The sequence below is a fragment of the Rhinichthys klamathensis genome, unplaced genomic scaffold (genome assembly GCF_029890125.1).
Source record: "Rhinichthys klamathensis goyatoka isolate OS25496 unplaced genomic scaffold, OSU_Roscu_1.1 h1tg000042l_1, whole genome shotgun sequence".
NCBI lineage: Eukaryota > Metazoa > Chordata > Actinopteri > Cypriniformes > Leuciscidae > Rhinichthys > Rhinichthys klamathensis.
Window position 1 is genome coordinate 3,172,534 of NW_026606589.1, and position 23,174 is coordinate 3,195,707.

The 23,174-nt window shown below is 42.2% G+C and overlaps 1 protein-coding gene across 2 annotated transcripts in view; it reads right to left on the reverse strand.

The window, feature by feature from the left end:
* LOC130082279 (hepatocyte growth factor activator) overlaps positions 1-20,004 on the reverse strand; it is a 45,656-nt gene extending 25,652 nt beyond the window's left edge. For both annotated transcript variants that reach the window (XM_056247081.1, XM_056247080.1), the window contains exons 1-4: positions 19,545-20,004; positions 19,311-19,374; positions 19,125-19,218; positions 9,610-9,683 (exon numbers count right to left, since the gene is read on the reverse strand). In XM_056247081.1, the coding sequence (XP_056103056.1) occupies positions 9,610-9,683; positions 19,125-19,218; positions 19,311-19,374; positions 19,545-19,679 (367 nt within the window). In that variant the 5' untranslated portion in view covers positions 19,680-20,004. The remainder of the gene's footprint in view (positions 1-9,609; positions 9,684-19,124; positions 19,219-19,310; positions 19,375-19,544) is intronic.
* Positions 20,005-23,174: the final 3,170 nt, after the last annotated feature.

Genomic DNA, 23,174 nt, shown 5'->3' on the forward strand with positions numbered 1-23,174 from the left:
GGCGTGACGAGAACAGTCTCTGGATCGGCAGACGTGACGTGAAGCGTCTCTGGCTCGGCAGAAGTGACGTGAAGCGTCTCTGGCTCGGCAGGTGTCTCTGGCTCGGCAGAAGTGACGTGAAGCGTCTCTGGCTCGGTAGAAGTGACGTGAAGCGTCTCTGGCTCGGCAGGTGTCTCTGGCTCGGCAGAAGTGACGTGAAGCGTCTCTGGCTCGGTAGACGTGACGTGAACAGCGGCCTTTTGCTCGGCGGTCTCTGGCTGGACGGTCTCTGGCTGGACGGTCTCTGGCTGGACGGGGCTGACGTGAAGCTCTGGCTGGACGGGGCTGATGTGAAGTGCAGGCTCGGCTGGACTGGCTCTGGGACAGGCTCGAGCCGGACAAGGCTGGAAGGTCTCGGCGGGAAGAGACTCTGAAACGATGGCCCTCTTGGCACCACGTGCAGACATCAGCGGGGAATCTGCCACGCTGGAAACCAGTCCTGGGCGGCCATAGACCGATCCGATGGCAGGCTTGATGGTTGGTGGGACGTGAACTGACTCAGGCTCTGGTAGCTCTGCTGAGACGTGACGAGGCTCTGGAGAATCAGTTGAGGTGTAGCAGTACTCTGGTTCAACGGGTGTTAGAAGTTCATGGGAACCCTCATCCGCAGGGCCCACAGAAAAGGATGAGCCGCTTAGCCTCAGGGCGAATTCAATATATTGACATAGAGTCCATTGAGGTGTGTTGTCAGGCATGAGATAATTTAACATGTCCTCAAGCCCATGTCGGAAACTATCCTTTAAGATTACATCGTTCAAATCTACCCCATGGCAGAGCTCACAAAATTCTTCAACATATTCCTCTATTGATCGGTTACCTTGGCTGAGGCGGAAGAGACTGATTAGTGGGTCCATAGTGGATCTCGGTTCTTTCTCGGCTGCTGGATCTGAAGTGGCGAAGTCTTCTGTTATGATGCAGCAGACACCAGGGGATCCATACGCAGTATTTATTAGAAGAAGTCAAACAGGCAGGGATCAAATAACAGCAAACAGGGCAATGGAGACAAGGCAGAGACAAACCAGATACAGGCAGAGGGTCGAGGCAGGCAGCGAGAATCAGAGTCCAGTGAAACAGTCCAGGGTCAGGGCAGGCAGAAAAGGGTCAGCAACGATAAACAATCCACAGGTCAAAATACAGGAAGCAAACACAGGAGGATAACGCTCAGAATTGCAACTAACAGTAAAACAAGACTTCGCAATAAGTGAATGTGAAAACCAGGTATTTATGGTGTGAACTAAACAAGATGATGAGAAACAGGTGAATGAGATGAGTGCTGATGAGTCCGGGCAGTGAGTTATGGGAAATGTAGTTTGTGAGTGAAACATGATTGTCTGGTGTGGAGTGCCCTCTGGTGTCTCTCAAGGGCACTCCAGCTGGTGACCGTTACAGTGTGTGTGTGGGCCCACGATTATTTTATTATAATTTTGGTTCATCTGAGTAAGAGGATCCTTTTGTCATTTGTTGATTTGAAGGGTTAATTTATGTAATTAAAAATCTAACTACATAGGCAATTTTGCCATTTGGAATATTCAAGTGACATTTGTGACATTTCGGGGAGTGTGTTGATACCCTAGGGAAGTTGTAATTCTTCTTATTTGTATATTTTTATTTTCATTCTACATTCAAAGGACTTTTAATAAAATTTGTAATTGTTTATTGTGAAAGAACAGATTAATTTCCTTACTTTTGGTTTGTATGTTAAACCGTGGTAGTGGTGTTGTTAAATACTCCTTTTGAGGGTTTTATTTCTGTGCTCCATATCAATAAGAGATCAGAGTATTGTTAGTTGAGTTTAAAAAGAGTTCCCAAAATTAGTCGAGAGACACAAAATAAAAGAACCCGTGTGATCACTCTAAATATCTCTGAAAAGAAGAACCTTCTGTCTGAGTAGGGTGTTACATAAAATGGTGGCCAGTACGGGGAACTCAAATTTCCTCTTGTTGGTATCGTAACTAGTTTACCTCTTACTGACTGTTTTGTAATTTAAGAGGGATTTGTCTAGCTCTTGTGATTTCCAAGCAGAACTCACTAATTGGTGTGAAGAGGTTCTGATTGATAAAACTCATGCCATATTGTTGGTAGGGTGTCAACAGAGGTGGAAGTGGCACATCTTGAGGATGTCACACAATCTGTAAAAGCTTGGGGAAGAGTGCGAGTTAGAGCTACCAAGGAAGGTTCCAGCCCATTTAAACAACTGGTGTTGTGCGAGTGTCGTGAGACCATTAACCCTGAGCTTGTTCCCACTGAACTGTTGTCTGCTAAAGGGGAAGAACCCTGGAAAGTCGTTGTAGTCCAGAGAACTGTACCTACCTCTGGAGGTTTTGAAGAGAAGCTTGCCAGGTTTTTGGTAGGAGAGGAAAAGTCATTAACTGATTTACAAGGTTTGGTGTCTCCTTCAGGTCCAAGTGCCAGTTCTCCAGAAGCTATCATACGTGCGTTGGGGGATCTGTTAGAGAAAACCGGTAAACCGCCCAGTGATAATGTCTATAGGAGATTACGCACTTTTTCTGGCACTGTGCCTACACCTCAAGGGGAAGAAACATTGGAGGGCTGGGTCGATCAAGCCCGAATGATGATTACTGAGTGTGAGTGCTCAGAAAGAGAGAAAAGACGAAGGGTAGTAGAGAGCCTAAAAGGGCCGGCACTCGAAATCATCAAGGCAGTACGATTCTCTAATCCTGAAGCTAGTGTTTTACAATACATAGAAGCACTAGAAACTACTTTTGGAACGTCGGAGTCAGGAGAGGATTTGTATTTTGCCTTTCGCCTTTTAAGACAATGCTCTGGGGAAGCCTTATCAGATTTTCTGCGCAGAGTGGACAAAGCATTAAACAAAGTTGTGCAGAAAGGTGGAGTGTCTCCACAAATGCTGGATCGAGTTAGGGTTGAGCAACTAATTCGAGGGGCCGTTGAGTCAGACCTAATGCTTCTGCAGCTGAGGCTTAGAGAGAGGAAAAATCAACCGCCAACCTTTTTGACACTTTTGAATGAGGTCAGAGAAGCTGAGGAAAATGAAGCTGCCAGGAAGAAAATAAAAGCCACTGTAAAGCCTGTTCAGTGTCATGACGAAGGCAAACATAGCTTTTCTGTGGTGAAAGAGTTAAAAGCAGACCTCAAGGATCTGAGAGCCAGGCTAGTACAAGGGTCCCCAAATGTGTCAGCTGCTTCTGTGATGTTGGAGTCTGGGCATACTTCTTCAAAGACACAGGTTGATACCCACCGTGATTTGGAGGTGCAATCTCTGAAAGATAAAATAAAGCAATTGCAGCAGAAGATTGGTGTTATGAGTGTAACTCATAGCCAGTCGCCAGAGCAAGTTCAGAGACCACCCAGCACTTGGTCTATGCCACCCAAAGGCAGGTCTAGACAGATCCAGGAAGACTTCTTCTGCTATCGATGTGGAGAAGGTGGACACATCGCAACTAGGTGCCAAGCCCCTGAAAATCCCACAAAAGTGATCCAAAAGCTAGTCCGTTCACTAAGGAAGGCTAAAAGTGAAAGAAGTGAAACGCCAAATGACAGCAGTAAGGCAGGAAAACCTGATTGTTTTTCAAAGAAAAGCCAGATTGATGCCTTAGAAACAGCATGTCTCCCTAAAGGATTGGTGGGGCCTACCTCTACAGTGTCCCTGAAGCTCAATGGACATCCGTGTAGAGCTCTTTTGGACAGTGGATCCCAAGTCACTATTGTGTTTGACTCTTGGTTTTCTAAAAACTTGCTTGATGTGCCAATTCGACCACTTCATGGGCTATCTATATGGGGACTCAGTTCATCTAATTATCCTTACAAAGGATATATTGTGGTTTATGATTCTTTCCCCACCTCCGGTACCAAAGTGGAGGAAACCATTTCCATTCTAGCATTGGTCTGTCCAGAGCCCCAAGGACCCCAGTCAGTCCCAGTGATAATTGGGACAAATGCCAGTTTTTTCACAAGGTTGGCGGCGCTAACAGAAGAGACTGGTTCTTCCAACATTGCTCACAGCTTTAGGATCAGTTCGCCTTACCAGGAGCTGTGTTGTCCGCAAAAACCTAAACCAAAAGAGAGTGCTGACTGTTCACAGGGAAGAGTCAAGTGGGTGGGACCCGGTTCTCTGACAGTACCTTCAAAAGGGGAACTCCAAGCAATGTCAAGTAGAGTGTGAGAAGCCCATACAGAAGGACATTTTCCTTGTGGAAACTTCTGCAGAGGATCAGTTGCCTTCAGGACTGTTCATTCCTCCTGTGGTTTTACCCTTACAAGAGGAAAAGTTTAATCAACTTCGAGTACCAATACACAATGAGACCTCTAGAGACATCTCTCTTCCACCTGGGACTGTAGTTGCGCAAGTGTATTCGACTGATACAGTGGCTGTTGCTCAGAAGAGTAACACTGTTCCTACCACCATTAATCCAGAATTGTTTAATTTTGGAAACTCCAGTGTTCCAGAAGGATGGAAGAAAAGGTTAAGTCAGAAATTGTCGGACAGAGGAAATGTGTTTTCCTTGGAGGAATGGGACGTAGGAATTGCCAAAGGGGTTGAACATCACATAAACCTGCATGATCCCAGACCTTTTAGAGAGAGGTCTCGTCGTCTTGCGCCTGCAGACATTGAGGACGTTCGAAGGCACATAAAATATCTACTTGCAGCAGGTATTATTACAGAATCGAGAAGCCCTTACGCATCTCCCATTGTTATAGCTCGCAAGAAGAATGGGAATGTGAGGATGTGTATTGATTATCGGACACTTAACCAACGAACAATTCCAGACCAGTACACCACCCCAAGGATTGATGATGCCCTTGATTGTCTTGTGCCTGATTGCCTTGATTGGCAGCAAATGGTTCTCTGTCCTTGACCTTCGCAGTGGGTACTACCAGATAAAGATGGCAGAAGAAAGCAAAGAAAATACCGCATTCATTTGTCCGCTGGGGCTCTATCAATTTGAACGCATGCCGCAGGGAATCACAGGAGCTCCAGCGACGTTTCAGCGGTTAATGGAAAGAGCGGTTGGAGACATGCACCTTCTGCAGGTCATTGTATATTTGGATGACATCATTGTATTTGGTCGGACGCTGGAAGAGCATGAAGAGCGACTCCTGAAGGTACTAGATCGCCTGGAAGAGACTGGGTTGAAAGTTTCAATTGACAAATGTCAGTTCTGCCAGACACAAGTTAAGTATGTGGGGCATATTGTTTCTGCTGAAGGAATATCGCCTGATCCTGAAAAGGTAAAAGCAATTACCAGCTGGAAGATGCCGACAGACCTGAAAACCTTAAGATCCTTTCTGGGCTTCTGTGGGTTTTACCACAGGTTCATTAAAAACTATTCTGCCATTGTGAGACCTCTGACAGAGCTGACAAGAGGTTACTTGCCTGCGAAGGGGAAAAAGAAGGTCACTTCTGAAGGGAAGATGTATTTCAGGGAAACTGACCCGTTTGGAGAACGTTGGGATCAAGAGTGCACAAATGCATTTGACAACATTATCTATTGTCTCACTCATGCTCCAGTCTTGGCCTTTGCTGATCCTGAAAAACCCTATGTCCTTCATGTGGATGCCATTTTAAAGGGATTAGGGGCTGTTCTAAATCAAGAATATCCTGGAGGACTTAGACCTGTAGCCTATGCCAGTAGAAAATTGAATGCTGCTGAGAAGCGCTATCCAATTCACCAACTGGAATTTCTTGCGCTGAAATGGGCTGTTGTGGACAAATTCCACGATTATCTGTATGGCGCTAAGTTCTCTGTGCGAACAGATAATAATCCTCTAACATATGTTTTGACGAGTGCTAAGTTGACTGCAACTGGACATAGATGGTTAGCTGCCTTGGCTACCTATGACTTCAGTTTACAGTATAAACCAGGCAAGCATAATTTGGATGCTGACGTGTTATCCCGATACCCGACAGGTGCAGTTGATTTGGATGGATGGAAAGCAGTATCAGAGTCAGCTGTGAAAGCTGTGTGTCAAATGACCAGTTGTTCAGAGATTTCCGTCAGGTTGATTGATCAACTTGGGGTCCCTCCACAGATCATTCCACAGCTATATGTGTGTCCTGTGCAACTTGGCCCTGATCAGATGGCTGGAGTTACATTTGAGGAGTTTAGGAATGCTCAAGAGCAAGACACCGTCATTGGTCTTGTGAAAAAAGCAGTAGAGTCAGGAAGTTTACTTTCCATGCCGAAAAGTTCAGATCCAAATGTGGTATTGATGCAGAGGCAGGAGAAGAAACTAATAATCAAACACCAGCTTCTATATCGGGTGACTAAAAATGACGATGGAAGGGAAAAATCACAGTTGGTGCTGCCTAATACATACCATTTTCAAGTGATGAAGTCTCTGCATGATGATAGTGGACACCTCGGAGTGGAAAAAACAACTGAACTTCTGAAAGATAGGTTCTACTGGCCTAAAATGACGAATGACATTGAGTTGTATGTGAAAAATTGTGGCAGGTATTGCCCGAAAGACTTTGCCTCAGAGATGTTCACCATTAAATCAAATCTCTAGCAATGGGCCCTTAGATTTGGTGTGCATTGACTTTCTTTCAATTGAGCCTGACTCCAGGGGAATCGCAAATGTTCTGATCGTAACTGATCATTTTACCAGATATGCCCAGGCATTTCCTACAAAAGATCAGAAGGCCCTAACTGTTGCCAAAGTTCTATGGGAAAAGTTTTTTGTGCATTATGGTCTACCGGCCAGAATACACTCTGATCAAGGAAGGGACTTTGAAAGTCGTCTGATTAAAGAACTGTTCAGAATGCTGGGTATTCGAAAGTCCCGAACCTCCCCTTACCATCCACAGGGTGATCCTCAGCCTGAAAGGTTTAACAGGACACTGCTGTCTATGTTAGGTACCCTTGATCCAGCTCAAAAGAACTGTTGGAGCCAGCATATTAGTCAGTTGGTGCACGCATACAACTGCACTAAAAATGAGTCAACTGGATACTCCCCATATTACCTCTTGTTTGGACGAGAAGCGAGACTGCCAGTTGATCTGTGTTTTGGCCTGCCACTGGATGAGGAAGCAGGAAAAACTCACTTGCAGTATGTCCAAAGAATGAAAGGTGAACTGCAAAAAGCATACCAGTTGGCTGAAGAAAGATCTCTGAAAAGCCATCAGAGAAATAAACGGTACTATGACAAAAAAGTGAAACATCAGCACTTGGAGAAAGGAGACCGAGTTCTCATTAGGAATCTTGCTCTGACAGGAAAGCACAAGTTGCAGTATAAATGGAAATCTTTACCATAAATCGTGACCGAGCAACTAGAGAACTTACCAGTGTACAAACTAAAACCAGAGACAGGAATGGGAGGGGTGAAAACACTTCATAGGGATCATTTACTGTCCATTGGAGATGATGTGAGATTTCCGAAACCTGATACAGAAAGAGAAGTGATAAAACCTCCAGTTACCCGAGCAAAAACTGCACAGAAAGAGCAGTTAAGAAGAGAGAAAGAAACTGGAAAAGAGATTCCAAGTTTGGAGGTGTCTTCTGAAGATGATGAAGAAAATGGGTACTATTATGCAAATCCTGATTGGATTAGTACATTGACTAAACCATTGTCTTTAGATTTCCCTGAGCCTGTAGTAGTAGAGGAGGAAGCTGTAGGCCGTGGTCCTGAAAAGAATCATCCTCCTGAAGAAATGATGGAAGATAATCCAAGAACAGAGATTGAGGAGGATAATTCCTCCCATGTAATTCCTGGCTCAAGAGAGAACCTGTTAATAGATGTTGAAGAGAGTCAATGTAGACATTCTCCTAGAAAGGAGATAAACACTATGGAAAGCCGTCCAAAGCGAAAGGTGAAACCAGTTGTAAAGCTGAGCTATGATGAGTTGGGAGAGCCTTCAGATCAGCCTTTATCCATTGCTTATGGAGGGATGCTCATACGAGTTGAGGGGCTGTCTCAAAAGAGATATTCTTGTAGCACCGTTTGGTGTCATCCATTTGCACGATGTGCCTGTTGTGAAGAAAAAAACCTCAATATATCCTCACCTACAGTAACTACCAGACATAGTTAAGTCAGCAGTTAATAGCCTCATGAGGTCATGAGATTTTGAGAAGGGGAAGAGTGTAACCTGGGTGAAGTTGAGCATTTGAATGTAGTTTAAGTAGAGTACTTATTTTTTGTTATGTTTGATGTAATTCACGAATCTCAGCATATGTGACTGTTTCTTTAAAATTCAGTTTTGCTATTTTGTTTGGTTGAAATGTACTTGCTGGACAATGTGGTTTTTACAAGCAAGTTTGATCATTTCTTTTGTATTATTGGATAAGGGATTTGCAAAGCCCACCTCCTAGAGAGCTATTCGTGACGGTGATTGGTGGTTGTGAGAAAAAGGGACGAGAGAAATGACAGGCGGAGAGGAGGTGAAAAGAAAAATCCAAATCGGATTGATTTTCCTAGATTGTCGTTTGTTTTGTTTTACTAACCGTTAGTAAGTGATTTGTGACTAATTTACTTTACTGTTTAGGAGTATGGTGTGAAAGACCAATGTTTTGTTGAGTTTGATACAACGTTACTTCAAAACGAAGACAGCATCTTTGAGTTTTGCCGCGATAGGTGAGAGAGAGTGAGATACGATCTCTTGGGACGAGACGGCAGTTTAGCGCTGCGTTTCTGAGGCAATTCGATATAAAGACAGTCATTTTAAAGTATCATGACTAACCAGATAGCGCTCTGAATCACCGTGAGGTTCAGAGTTCCTCTGGCTACGTGGGACACGCGGAGCCACGGACTATTTCACAAGACTGCAGCCAAGAGAGCGAAACACTCGTTTACTGAGCCCAACGGACAGCTTTGGGACTTACAGGTATTATTGATTTTATTTTATTTTTGCTCTTTAGAGTGAAGGGGCCAATTTTGAGTTTGCTTTAAAGGCCACAACGCACACAAGCAACGCTACAGGCCTGCAACGCGGGGGGAAATCGCGCACGTGAGACTGTGTGAAAGAGTGTGTGTGTGTGTGTGTGTGTGTGTGTGTGGGCCCACGATTATTTTATTATAATTTTGGTTCATCGGAGTAAGAGGATCCTTTTGTCATTTGTTGATTTGAAGGGTTAATTTATGTAATTAAAAATCTAACTACATAGGCAATTTTGCCATTTGGAATATTCAAGTGACATTTGTGACATTTCGGGGAGTGTGTTGATACCCTAGGGAAGTTGTAATTCTTCTTATTTGTATATTTTTATTTTCATTCTACATTCAAAGGACTTTTAATACAATTTGTAATTGTTTATTGTGAAAGAACAGATTAATTTCCTTACTTTTGGTTTGTATGTTAAACCGTGGTAGTGGTGTTGTTAAATACTCCTTTTGAGGGTTTTATTTCTGTGCTCCATATCAATAAGAGGTCAGAGTATTGTTAGTTGAGTTTAAAAAGAGTTCCCAAAATTAGTCGAGAGACACAAAATAAAAGAACCCGTGTGATCACTCTAAATATCTCTGAAAAGAAGAACCTTCTGTCTGAGTAGGGTGTTACAGAGATATCTAATATATATCGTCAAAAGGCTAATGCAAAATCGTATGACTTTTGACAAGACAGTTTACATGAGAGAGAAAAAAATTATTTCTTACCATTAAACAGCCGTGTGGGTGAACTGCAGTATCCCCACTTCTGGTCACGGTCAAAGTTGTGTGTTAGAGAACACCTGCAAGTCAAACCAAAAACACAATGATCATGACACACATCTGAATTACTCAAGACTTGCGTAAAGCTCAAACAGACAGAATCTGAAACAGTGGTGCAAATCTGATCTGAATGGGTCATTTACAGCTCTAAAATGTAAATGCCACATTAGACAAAAACCAACATGTACATGTAGCATGAAATTCCCCTAATCGTAATAAACATGAACGAGAATAAGAAAGGTAAAAGAAAACATGTCTACAATAAATATGAGTTTACTTGTAATGAGGATGAACAGTGTCTGCCATCAATAATGTCTTTTGTTAAATATTGGTTGTTGAGTGGATGGAAAAGTTGTCATTATTTATTTACCATAATTTCATTGTCGCATGGAAAAAACGCAGGGAAAAAAGAGAAAGAACAAAGTTCTTTAATAGTCCAAGAGTACATGCAGGAGTAAGGGAGCAAACACTGCACAACAAGCAATACTGGACAAAGAAACACAGGAAACTGAGGGTTTAAATAGACATGGTGATTGACTGAAACAGAACAGGTGTGATGGAACCGAGGGAAATAACTAATGATCAGGGACACATACAAACAGAGCAAACAAAGAGCAAACTAGACTAAGCTGAACATACACGTTACAGTCGTGCCAAACCTATATGCTGTTATTCTTGTCCAGGGAACACAAAGGTAGATATTTCATCACGACTTTGAATTTGTATCATATTGGCCACCATTGTGAAAAATAATTGTGCATAACTAAATTGAATGTGCACTTGTAGTGTACTTCAAATCTTAAAAGTACAGTATTTTTGAAAAAACTACAGATAATAAAATGTCAATAAAATAAAAGGCTACTTAAGTGTACTTGAAGTCCCTGTAAAGGCAATTCTAAAAAAAAATTCTAAACACATTATAAATGTTAGAAATCTATTGCTAAAACACATTACAAAGACTGTGAACTGTGAAGTACTGAATTGTGGAGTTAGACCGTTAAACAGTTTTTCACCATTGCTGTGTTACGGATTTTTTGGCCGGGGCTAAAACGGGGGCTCGATGACACACTGGAGCCCCTGAGCTCCTGGACACGCCCCTACTTGATGACACACTGGAGCCACTGAGGCTGGCCCCTCCCCTAACAATAGAGCACATTCGCATCAGTTCGCCTCTCAATCGCGAGTTAAGCCTAGTTCACACTACATGATTTTAAAACGTCGGGCTGAACTGTGCGGTTCACACTACATGACTTGCTCTCTGTGAAATCAGGAGTGTTCAAGTTGTTGAGCTGTTCACACCACACGACACAACGTGATTGATCCGCAAGAGGAGGTAACGCACTACACGAGTTGACAACAACTCTGTCACCCAACAATTCTATCTTGTCTACAAACCACGTTTTGTCACAAAAAATCACGCGATAAAACGAACCGGAAATGATGCGAAACAGCACGCGCGCTAATACCCAGCGAAGAAGACGAAGACCCATGCCTTGCTCTGATTGGAGCAACCCATGCCTTGCTCTGATTGGCTGTAGCTCATGACATCACTGAGGTTGAGTCGGGCGACAGCTCTGGATATCTAGCATGCTAGATATTTTTCTGGGCTCGGCGACGCGTCTGCGAGGCGTCAGCGAGCGTCTTTGATGCGTTGGTGGTTCTTTCATACTAACATATTGGCGAGTGTCCATCGTCCGCTAATCCCCCGCGATTTGCACGCGATAACACCCTGACCTGTCGGCGAGCTCAACGATTTGCAAATCGGGCTTAAATCGGGCTTATAATCCTGTAGTGTGAACTAGGCTTTACTGTCAGTACTATTAGTAACTACAGCCTACAGTTTGCTTGCTAGCTAGCTATGCAAGCGGCAACCTCCCTGTCTCTCTCTTGAAACCAACACGGAAGTAAATTAAACTGCAATTCATCGACTGGCCGCTTGAGGCTGGCAGCAAAAGTGAGTCAAATCTCTATCTCCCCCATGTTAAAATGCCCAACTTTACAGCAGAACAAAATATGTTTACAGCCTGGAGCAAAAAGTGGTTTTGGTCTATATAGCTAATTTTGCCCGTCATGACAACTGTGAGGGGGGTGAATTTTTGTAACGTGATGATGTAATGCCTGGCGCGTCGCCGACCAGCACAAGACGAACAATTGTGGTTAAAAAGTATATAAATGTTTATTTATTTTTAAAATGACTGATCGTTTCGCTAGATAAGACCCCATTCCTCAACTGGGAACGTGCAGAGCCCTTTGAATCACTTCATAGCCCTTTGAAACTGCATTGATTTGGACTTCAACATGTTGGTTGCAATTGAAGTCCATTGTGTGGAGAAAAATCCTGAAATGTTTTCCTCAAAAAACTTAATTTCTTTTCCACTGAAGAAAGAAAGACATGAACATCTTGGATGGCATTGGGGTGAGTAAATTATCAGGAAATTTTCATTTTGAGGTGAACTAATCCTTTAAAGTTCTGCATAATTAAGGGCGTGGCCACTTGAGTGACAGGTGGATTGCGGCTGCTGTGAGATGGTGCTCGATGCAGAGCCAAATGGAAGGAGCTAGAGCTCGAGCTCCCCCTTTTCTGGAGCTCCAGCTCCACCTCGCTAAATTTAGTGTGGGGGGGGGGGCTTCGCTGCAGCGTCCAATGGGAGGAGCTAGAGCTCTAGCTCACCCTCGCTGGATCTAGTGGACAGAACATGACGCGCTATCAAGCCTGTTAATGTTAGTGCTAGTTAGAAACAAATATTTAATAAAAATAAACTACGTACCACTTGTGGGGGATGGGATATTGCTAATAGAGAATGAGGTGCATTCTGGGAAGGCGCCGCCAATTTAGGTGGTAACGTTATCCGTCGCCATGGTTACTTCGACAGTGAGGCCGAGAGAAATAGCGACAGAGAGAGAAAGAGCATTTTACGATTAAAGTTACGTTTAATTCCGGCTCCTTCTTCCTTGAACTTGAACTTTGTTACAGTTACGTTTGATCACTTAAATTCACATTATATATTTCATTCTAATGAAACAGCCAGAAGTGCTGAATTACTGCTCATACAGCTCACTTTATATTACATATTCAAATTGTGGGGTAACGCAGCGCTGTTCCCTTTCGAGGGAACTCGTAATGCGTCGATGACGCTTTGGGAACGCCCCTGCGTGATTGCATCTGAAGCACATGTGTCAACTAGTCCAAAGGCGAGCGTGAACTAGGAAAGGATAAAAGCACATCCGGTTAAAACCACGCTAGCTTCTGTGCCTCAGCAAGCACTCTATGTCAAAACTGTCTGTCATATTTATTGTTGTCTGTCACGGAACCTCAATATTATATCTAAATGTGTCCAAACAACTGTTCAAGTTGTGTGCTTCTCCCTGCCCTTGTTATCTTACGGGTGGGGATACACACAAACTTTGTGTGATGTGTTTGGGAACAGAGCATGCTCTGTCAGCGTTCAAGCGGGCTGATTGTGAGCATTGTGAGAGGCTGCCGCTTCGCACGCTCTGCTCTCGCTTGTCACTCTTTGAGGAGGGTGTTCAAGTGAGCGTTCCCTGCGGATCGGGCCCCACTGCTGCCGAGACAGCACTGAAGCTCTTGACGTGGGGATCGCAAATGGCGGGGTTTTAGATGGCCCTTTCGGCGGGGTTTTAGATGGCCCGCCCTTTCTCAGCCTTTATCCGTGGGATCCAGTGCTCTCTCTCCGGAGTTGGAAGCCCGCCACACGAGGCACCGGTGCTTTAGCTGTCTAGTTCCGAAGAACCAGATGTGCTGAGCATTGAAATGGGGGAAGAAGAAACGCCAGCTTCTTCCCCAGCGCATGAGGAGCTGGTGGAGGTATTAACCCGAGCTGTGTCTAAGTTGAATATTATATTCATATATAATATATAATGGCCAGCCGAGAAACAAGGAGCTAGTCCCAAAAGCCTTTTAGACGAGCGCTTTCAAACATCTAGCACAATACCTCCACCTAGGGGACTTCTATTTTTTTCCAGATTTACACAAAGAATTATCAAAAACATGGAATAAGCCATATTCATCTAGAGTTTTTAGCCCTCAGGTTCAAGTATACTCCGATATAAAGGGGCTAAATGAATATGGTTATAGGACGATGCCGAAAGTAGAACAACCACTTGCTACCTATCTTTCTCCAGCATCGGCATCGTCCTTGAAGTCCCCAATGCTGCCCACTAAGCCTTTAAAGACATCATCAATGTTAGTGGGTAAAGCATATACGGCAGCAAATCAGGCCGGCACATGCCTTCACACTATGGCTATTTTACAAGCATAGCAGGCTGACCTGCTGAGGGACCTTGAGACTGGCGAGTAGTTCGAGAACTGTGTCGGGCCACCGATCTGTCTCTCCACTCGTGCTATTGGGCGGTTGATGGCAGCTAATGTGGCTTCAGAGAGGCACCTTTGGTTAAATTTGTCAGATATAAAAAGATAAGGACAAATATTTTCAGAAAAATTTCTGACCCTCAAAACTGTGTTCCCATTTCCTCACTAAAAAGAGTTGGAGGTCTTCAGGCCCTTTCGGTATCACCTTCGTGCCTTGAGTTTGCACCCGGGATGGTCAAAGCGTTCCTCTATCCCAAACCTGGATACATACTTAAAGTTCCAACAAATGTACCACGGCCTATTGTACTGCAGGCAGTCTATCCTCCTCCATTTCATGATGTAGACCAGTAGAAACTGAACCTCATCTGTCCAGTCAGAGCACTGTACACTTACGTCCACAGAGCTGCCCAGTTTAGGAAATCTGATCAGTTACTGGTATGCTTTGGGCCTCCTAAAAAAGGCCTTCCGGCATCCAAGTAGACGGTTAGCAAGTGGATAGTCGAGGCTATCTCTCTTGCATATGAGGTTATGGGCCAGCCTTCACCTTTGGCCACTAGAGCCCATTCTACTAGGGGTATGGCGGCATCCAAGGCCCTAATTTCTGGGGTGTCCCTTCAAGAAGTTAGTGATGCAGCTAGCTGGTCTTCGCCACTTACGTTTGTCAGATTTTATGACTTAGACATGGATACCCCTGGGTCTAGAGTTCTCATGTTGTGACAGTTTTCACGGCAGGTTCTTGGCCGTATGGTGTTCGGGCATTCTTGTTCCCAAAACGTCATCGACGTATCGCGAGTTCCCTTGAAAGGGATCGTATCAGGTCACGACTGCAACCCTAGTTCCCTGAGTAGGGAACGAGACGATGCGTCACTTTGCCATACTTCCTACATCCCTGTGATCGACTTGCTTCTGCCCTTTTCTAAGCTAGCGTGGTTCTAACCGGATGTGCTTTTATCCTTTCCTGGTCATATCTAGTTCGTTTCTCCCTCTGTTTGCTGTGTATTTAAGCCCTCTGTTTAATCCTGTATAGTTGTCTGTTAATGTAGCATTTTTTTTCCGGGTTGTTATGTTACCATTTCATAGCCAAGAGTGTTTTGTTTCTAGTTCTTTGTTTAATAAACATTTTATTGTTGCACATAGATCCTGCAATCTTTATTACCTGCAACTGACTGTGACAGTAAGCCAGATCGATATTAAAATATTATATTAATTAAAGCTGGATGATTTGTGTTGCTACATTGCTGATTTCTCTGGATTTAAAGATTATTGTAAACATTTAAGATAATATAAGAACACAAGTCAATAAAATGAATAACATTGTTATATATATTTATATACTTTCATGACTACGTTTAAAAAGTGCACTTTGTATTAATTTGCACTTTGTCGTGATTTAAAGAAGTACACTAATTTTGATGTGTTGATTAACATACTAAAGCACATTTAATTAACTGGGTACTTGATTATAAGTTTGTGTTATTTGATATAGCATTTTAAATTAATATTTTAAATGTACTAACTTGAAACTTCATCATTAAAAATGTGTGATTACAAATAGATTTAAATACAGGAAACAACGTATTCTAAAATGTACTTGTTCACCACGGTCAAGTCCAAAACGGACAAAAAAGCACAATATAAGTAGCCCATTTAACACATGTCTGCTATAACAGATTTTCTGAGCTTTTGCGTAATGTAGCAGACTGACCAAAAAACCCAGAATTTAACAGAATTGAACAACATACCTTTGCTACAGCTATCTATACAGCTTATGAGGCATGTGACTTGCCTTTGGTTGTGAGAGCCCAATCTACTATGAGTATGGCAGCTTCAAAAGTTTTACTGTCAGGAGTTTGTGATTTTACAGGAGTTGTCTTCCCCGGACACATTTATAAGATTTTATAGCCTGGACTATACACCAGGGTCTCAAGTGCTCTTGTTCTAATGACGCTTTTCCACTGCTGGTACGGCTCAGTACGTTTCGGCTCGGCACGGCACGGTTCGGCTCGCTTCGCTTTTCCACTGCGTGGTACGACTCGACTCGGCTCGGCTTGGCTCGGCTCGGTTCGCTTTAGCACGGTTTACTTTTCCACTGCAGTTAGTACCGCTTCAAAGTGGGTGGGATTATAGACTGATCGTTTTAGTTTATCCGCTCCTCGGCAACCAACGAGAGGAATGTCTGCACTTCGTCCACTGACCACGATTCAGCCATTTCTTTATTGGAAGTTTTTTTTTCTTCTTTTTCTTCAAGCAAGTCAAGCAAGTAGTTTTAAAACAGGTGCTACAACGGTGGCTGTTACTGGCTATTTAAATCTAACAGGTTTGATGTCTCGCAAATACAATGACGCTGGTAGTGACGATTCTGTCTGACCAATCAGTGATCTGCGGTGTTTTCACATTTTAGTATTGGTACGGTACGCTTGGAACCTCAACAGAGGTGGTACCATTTAAAGCGAGCCGAAGCGAGCCGCACCGTACAGTACCATGCAGTGGAAAAGCGCCACAAAGTGAGACGTACCGAGCCGAGCCGGTAGTACCATGCAGTGGAAAAGCGCCAAACCGTGCCGTACCGAACCGTGCCGTACTGTACCATGCAGTGGAAAAGCACTATAAGTTGTGCCTGAAGAGCTTCACACAATGACAGCCATTTGTCAGTATGGCGCAGTGGGTATTTCATTCCCCATAGCGTCAACATCAGATGCAGTGTGGAGTTCCCTCGAAAGGGAACATCTCAAGGTTCCCTCAAAAAAGGGATTGAGATGTTGCATCGCTCTGCCATACGTCCTGCATGCCTTTGAATTGCTTGCTTCAGCCAACCAGAAGCTAACGTTGCTTTGTTCCGGGTATCTTTATACCTTCCATGGTACTCCATCACTAAATGGCAATAAATGGTGAATAAAGTGCATAACGATTCTTCAAAATTCTCCTTTGGCGTTCCACAGAAAGAAATTATAGCACATGGGTTTGGAAGAAAATGAAAGTACATAAACTGGCAGATTTTTCAGTTTTTGGCCTTGCTTGAAGCAAATCCACTGTGTCTCACAACACTCAGCCACAAGCTAATTTTTATGGAGTAAAACTCACTCAAGAGTTGCTCCATATGGAGATCTGCACACACTTGTTCAGCTGCAATGACATTAATAGCCGTTCCGCCTCCTTGATCTTTCATCACGGCCCTGATCTCTCGGCCTGATAAAACTCACTCTTTCTCAATGTTTATAACGGTTTATCACATCGGTATGTGTAGTCATCTGCTCCACTCACTGACAGAGGAAACATAAAGAGCAGCGGAGATGGGGTTAGCAGAGTCACTGGGTTTGGTAAAGGTTACTCAAGATGAAGATGAGTTTGCACTTACAGATTATATACGAATTAGGGCTGGGTTATGAGTTTTGGTTGATGGTACAATGTAGTTTAAACTCGTTCAGGATGTAGGTTTGGATTCGTAAGGAGATGGCTATGGGTTGGCTAAGTAACTGGTTTAAGATGGGTAACTATCAGGGCGTAGTTGTTTAAAATAAATTAAGGTAATACTTCACAGTAGGCCTTATTTGTTAGGTAAGGGATAATGTACATCCAGTCAGTTGTTATAGCAGAATAAACTGATAAGGTGATCAGAACCCTGAGGCGAAGCTGAGGGGTTTATACTGCGAAAACAACCGGCTGGATGTACATTATCCTGCTTATTACATGGCTACTTGCCACATAAGTAGATAATTAGACACAAAATATTTACTTGAGTTTAAATATTTTATTAGGTTTTTAAATGCAAAGCTTCCGTGAAGAAGGCAGTTGCACGTACAAACTAGACAGACATTTAAGGGATAAGGTACAATCATAACACTTATTACACAGCATTTCACCACATAAATAATTATGGGAATACGAGATATTGATTTGAAATTAAACTGTTTTAAAATCTTACCTGTTTGTTATCTCATAATCCATTACAGCGTAGAAAACAATCGTTGCAAAATTGGTGGCAGCTGCACTTGTACGAAACAAGAGAGCAAGTCTGTGATACCCGGATGACATAATTAAATAATTGTACAGAAAATTTTGGTTTAAGTTTTATATTTTATTAGCTCACCAAACGCAAACCTTTCACGAAGAAATACCGCTCCTAGCAAGCATATATAGCTGACTTTATTTACCCGGATGAGCCTGCGTTATCAGTTTTTACCGGCTGTTATCGGGGAATAACATACATATCGGGGATGTTAGTTAATAAAAATACACTTTCATCATTGATTGTTCGTGTTAGTTCACAGTGCATTCACTAATGTTAGTAAATATTGTGATTAACATGAACTAAGATTAATAAATGCTGTAGAAGTATTATTCATTACAAGATGTTAACTAATGTAGTTAACTAATGTTAACAAATTAAACCTTATTGTTAAGTTGATTGGATTTCGGCTATCGAATTGCATAAAATCTTGAAAATGGATTGTTCAAAAGAAAGAAAGAAAAAATATTCTGAAATTGAATTGGATCATGTAATCCAGTCTTGTTTTCGATTGGTTTTGCCTTTCAAAACTTTCAGTAGGATTGGGATAACTTTGATCCAAACAATCATGATTATATTGATCCCATCAGATGGGGTGTATTCCGTGTGGATTTCAGAAACAAAATGCAATTAAATTTAAAAATTGGTTCTCATTTGAACTGGTTAAGGATGTGTGTTTAAACTGTAACCAGCTCAAACCAGATCTTTAGTTATCCCAAACCAAGATACTAACTTAGCACATACCAGATCCTCAGAAGTTACGTTTTAGACCTACGATTGATCTCAGTGATTACAGGTTATGCCGATTTGTTGGTCAAATCTGTAGAATGGTACAAATCATGGAGCTGAGTGTACTACACTATTATTGGTAACCGAACAGATCAAATTAGCCAAACTCTTTAAAAAAAATAAACGCATTCTATGCATGCAGATTCTTTGTGGATCTGGTTACAATTTAGGCATCTGGGTTTGAGTTGTTGTATTGGGGTTTGAGATCACTTTGGCATTTAGGCTTCTAAAGTTAAATTAAGAGTTGAGGTTTGATGGTCAGTGGATTGAGGGTTATTTCTGAATGGTTGATGGGCACTGAATGTGTACATGGTATGCATGTGTGTTAGCACTTACCAGGCCTGCTTAGAGTTCTTAGAGATACACTGGTGATAAATCGTCCCACCAAAGCGAAAAGGAAACTTGCACTCTTTGCCATCTGTTGTGAGAACTAAAACACACACACACATCCAAACCCATGAAGCAACAGTAATTAGAAACAGAAACTATGAGGACTGATATCAATTAAAGAGCAGTTCATACCTTTCTGAGTTACAGTATTAGACTGTCCAGACACAAAAATTTCAATACCAGGTGGCTGCTTGCGCTTTAAAAGAGAGAGAAGGAGAGAGAGAGAGAGAGAGAGAGAGAGAGAGAGAGAGAGAGAGAGAGAGAGAGAGAGAGAGAGAGAGAGAGAGAGAGAGAGAGAGATTTTCCATATGTAGGCTATCCCAAATAAGTAACTTGCATTCAGCAAAACTCATATGGGACACTCACCGATCTAGCACACTGCAAACGGGGCAATAAAATAAGACATGACAGCAGCAGAAGAACAAACTCTCGACGAGTCAGAACTGGAGAAAACACAGAAGAATCCAAGCACGAAATTTGTGAACGAGGTGTTCTCCGCATGGCAGATCTTTGGACAAATTTCACCGGGAATGAAATCAATAAACTCAGAGTTTCCGTCCCAAACGCAAAGTGTCATCTGTAGGATTCCTTCATTATATCCCGGGGCGATGGATGCGTGAAAGCTCACCGCAGGAAAAGCCTCTTCAAGGGAGTTCCCACGAGAAAAGCCTGTGATTACACCTGGCGAAGTGGCCAGACCCAGCCCAGCACGAGCCTGTGATGTAATACCGATCCTCATGCTTTGATTTAGGGGTTGTTGTCAGTGACAACGGAATCCACCCACAAGTGATGTTGCGCTGCGAGAGGCACGCGGAAAACCTGATGAGAGTTTTTGCGCGTCAGCGCTGCACTAACGCGGCGCGGATGAATGCAGTTAATCATTCATAGACCGAAACTACCTTCAGAGTGAAAGGTTGGAATTCCTCCGCATTTGTGAAGCTGAAAACATTAAAAATAAGAGCCATTCACGAGAAAAATAATATATTAGTAGGGTATAGGCCTAGTAGTAATATAATAATAATTAGAAGAAGAAGAAGAAGAAAATATAGTAGCCTAGCCTATGAGCTAAATAGGAGCAACATTAGAAACTTTCCACATCAGAATGAGCTAAAATAGGCCAATTAATAACCTAATAAGCTAATCACGTAATTGATGTTTAAAAACAAACCCCATTTAAAATAAAATAGCATATTAGACTAGCCTATAGGCCTACTATAATAGCTGTTCTGCACTTTCTTTTTGTCAAATTAATAATAAAAAAAGTTTATATTTTCTTTTCTCTTGTTTTGAAGCCACAGTGATGCACGTTAGTTATTTTAAAGTGAGTTAACATTCCCTGTATCTCCACTGCAGACAGCACACACTCTTTACTGTCTCAGGAATAGCACAGGCAAATCACTCACAGTCGGGTGAAGATGTGAGGAAATATGTACGTTTACTCTGCATTAAGGGAGAGTCTGGGTGTGACAGTGTTTTGAAGTGAAAGTCAAAGCCTTTGTGCTTAAAGTTACCCCTGTGCTTGCTTGGTTTGCTTTCTGCCAAAAACGGCGGGATTTAAAGCAGTGACGTCACTGTAGCTTGGCCCCCACCCACTGAAGTTTTTCAACACCTACCTTTTTGGGTCGAAGGTCACATCACATGAACATATAGAAGTTGCAGAGTGTGAGATGATTTGTTCACAGCAGCAGTAACTTGTGTCAAAGTCAAAATATGAGTTTTAAAGTAAATTTATGTAAGATTTCAAGAGTTCTATCAATTACTAGTAATCAACTGCACTGCGCCATCTGGTGCTGTTGAGATAGAACTGCCTTCAGAAAGGTAAGGTTTGACAGTTAAAAACTGCAAGCAGGCCTAAATAAAAACTCTGTTGGGACCCATGAATGACGATTCCCAATATGTGAAAATTTAAAGTAGATGGCTGAGAGAAGGCATGTGGGCATTATTTGTATGTAATGATCTAGACCAGAAACCCCCAAATAGCACATTATTTAGAGGAGAAGAGTGCTGATGGGTCAGTTTACAATTGGGCTTTTGATTGGTCAGATCTGTAGTGATGTTACACATTGGTCAAATCTTTGTATGATGCCTCTGAAAATTCTGTTGTCAGTTGTATAAAATAAAACATAAATTAAATAGGCCTATAACATTTGACATGTTTTAAGTCTTAATATGAAACAATATTTTTTGTTAGCTGAAAAATGTTAGCTGGGCATATAGGCTAGGAGAAAGCATCTCAATAAATATAAACTGCTATGCATAGGTCTTCAATTATTAGGAAATGTTAAAAATAGTTTTAAATGAGATTCCACAGTGGAGATATGCTGACACTTCACATAGGATAGGATACTCACAACTCTCATGCATTTGATTTGGACGCCATCTAGCGTTCAAAAGATGCATATCGAGTAGGCTACTAATGACTTTCACTTTCATTCATTCAACGATTTCATATACAGTCAGAAAGACATTTAGGCAGACAAACAGACGATTGTAGTTTCAGAAACGCCCTTTCCTGGGAATTAACGGTACATTTTCCACAGAATAGGCTAACAAGGAAAATAATCTCCCACTGAATTCCCACTATTTTCTGTCAGATGGGGGAATTCCGTCTCAGTGTGGATGCTGGGAACGTCTCACTGAGATTCCAGGGAATCCCTAAAGGTGTTTATAAAGCTCTCGGAATGTTCTGTGATCAGAGTTCAGTGGGCTTTAGGGGAGATTCTCGTATCTGTAAAGAAACTTCTGTAAAGATCTCGATTCAAGGACGTGTTGATCCAGCCAAGGTGAGGCGACATTTTCTTTTAAAAATTAAAAGAAAGAACAAAAGAAAAATAATAATAATTGAAAAATTTTCTCTAACACAGAGACTTATCATAAAATAAAGGGGTGAATTCAAGGTTGATTGGGACACCTTTTCACTTTTTACATTTTTAAACTGGGGAGAGTGAGACCTAGAATAGTTATAACTCTGAGTCGGTTGTAACAGTCAGTTTAACCGCTTAGAAATTAGGTTGGGGGTTGAAATCAGGCCTTCATGACCACCATCCTCTTGAGGTGAGGGGGGAGTTGGAAGGAGTTGCGGGGCAAAAACGAATTCTGAGGTAAAAATTAGGCTATAGGCTACGTTTTACAACTGGTTGTTTATTTGATTTGCGATCATGTTAGTGGATGCTAAATTACTATAAAACATGAATCAGCAGATTTTGTTATTTATCTGGTATGTGTGTGTATTAATGGGAATATCTAAAAAAAAATTATAGCCTACAAATTGTTTTCTCTAAAATCATGAACACAATAAATCCACACACATACACTGAGAGTGAACAATGTTTTAAGGATGATGTGTTGATTTTAACTGTGTTCTCCGATCAAGAGTATTTTTCATAAATGTCAGAAACTGTCAATGGGGTACCCTTTCAAAAGGTATACACATTTGTGCATATTACCTTAAGTGTATAGCACCTAAATGGTACATATTTGAACCTTTTTAAAGGGTATGTCCCAGTGACAGCAGAGTTGTTTTAGCAGGTTAAGGGGCAAGTTGTCATTAATTTTACATGTTGTAATGGAATGAAATATATTCATTACAATTTCTTTGGGCCATATGTTGTGGAAGATGTATTTTAGATTGTTCGCATTATTCAGTAGCCTACTCCTCTCAAATTAGCAGCAACAAACAGAAGGAGACAATTGACCCCATTTGATGTGACAACATGCCCCACTATCACACTGTGCTGTACAGTGTGAATTGGGTCATATCTGTTTGACCTTTGATTTTTGAGCTACACGAATAAATGAACTTTTGCCCGCAATGATAAGAGCACAGACTTGTAAAATAGATCAAAATAAAGCAGCGTGTTCATTAGCCAGAGAGCTGATTCATGCAGTGAGCACAAGTGCGTCATGAGTGTCTGATCGCAACCATGTGTGGATGACAAAACACTCCGCTGGGCTGCGGCAGTGTGACCAGACTCCTTCGAGCTGAACAGCAACAAC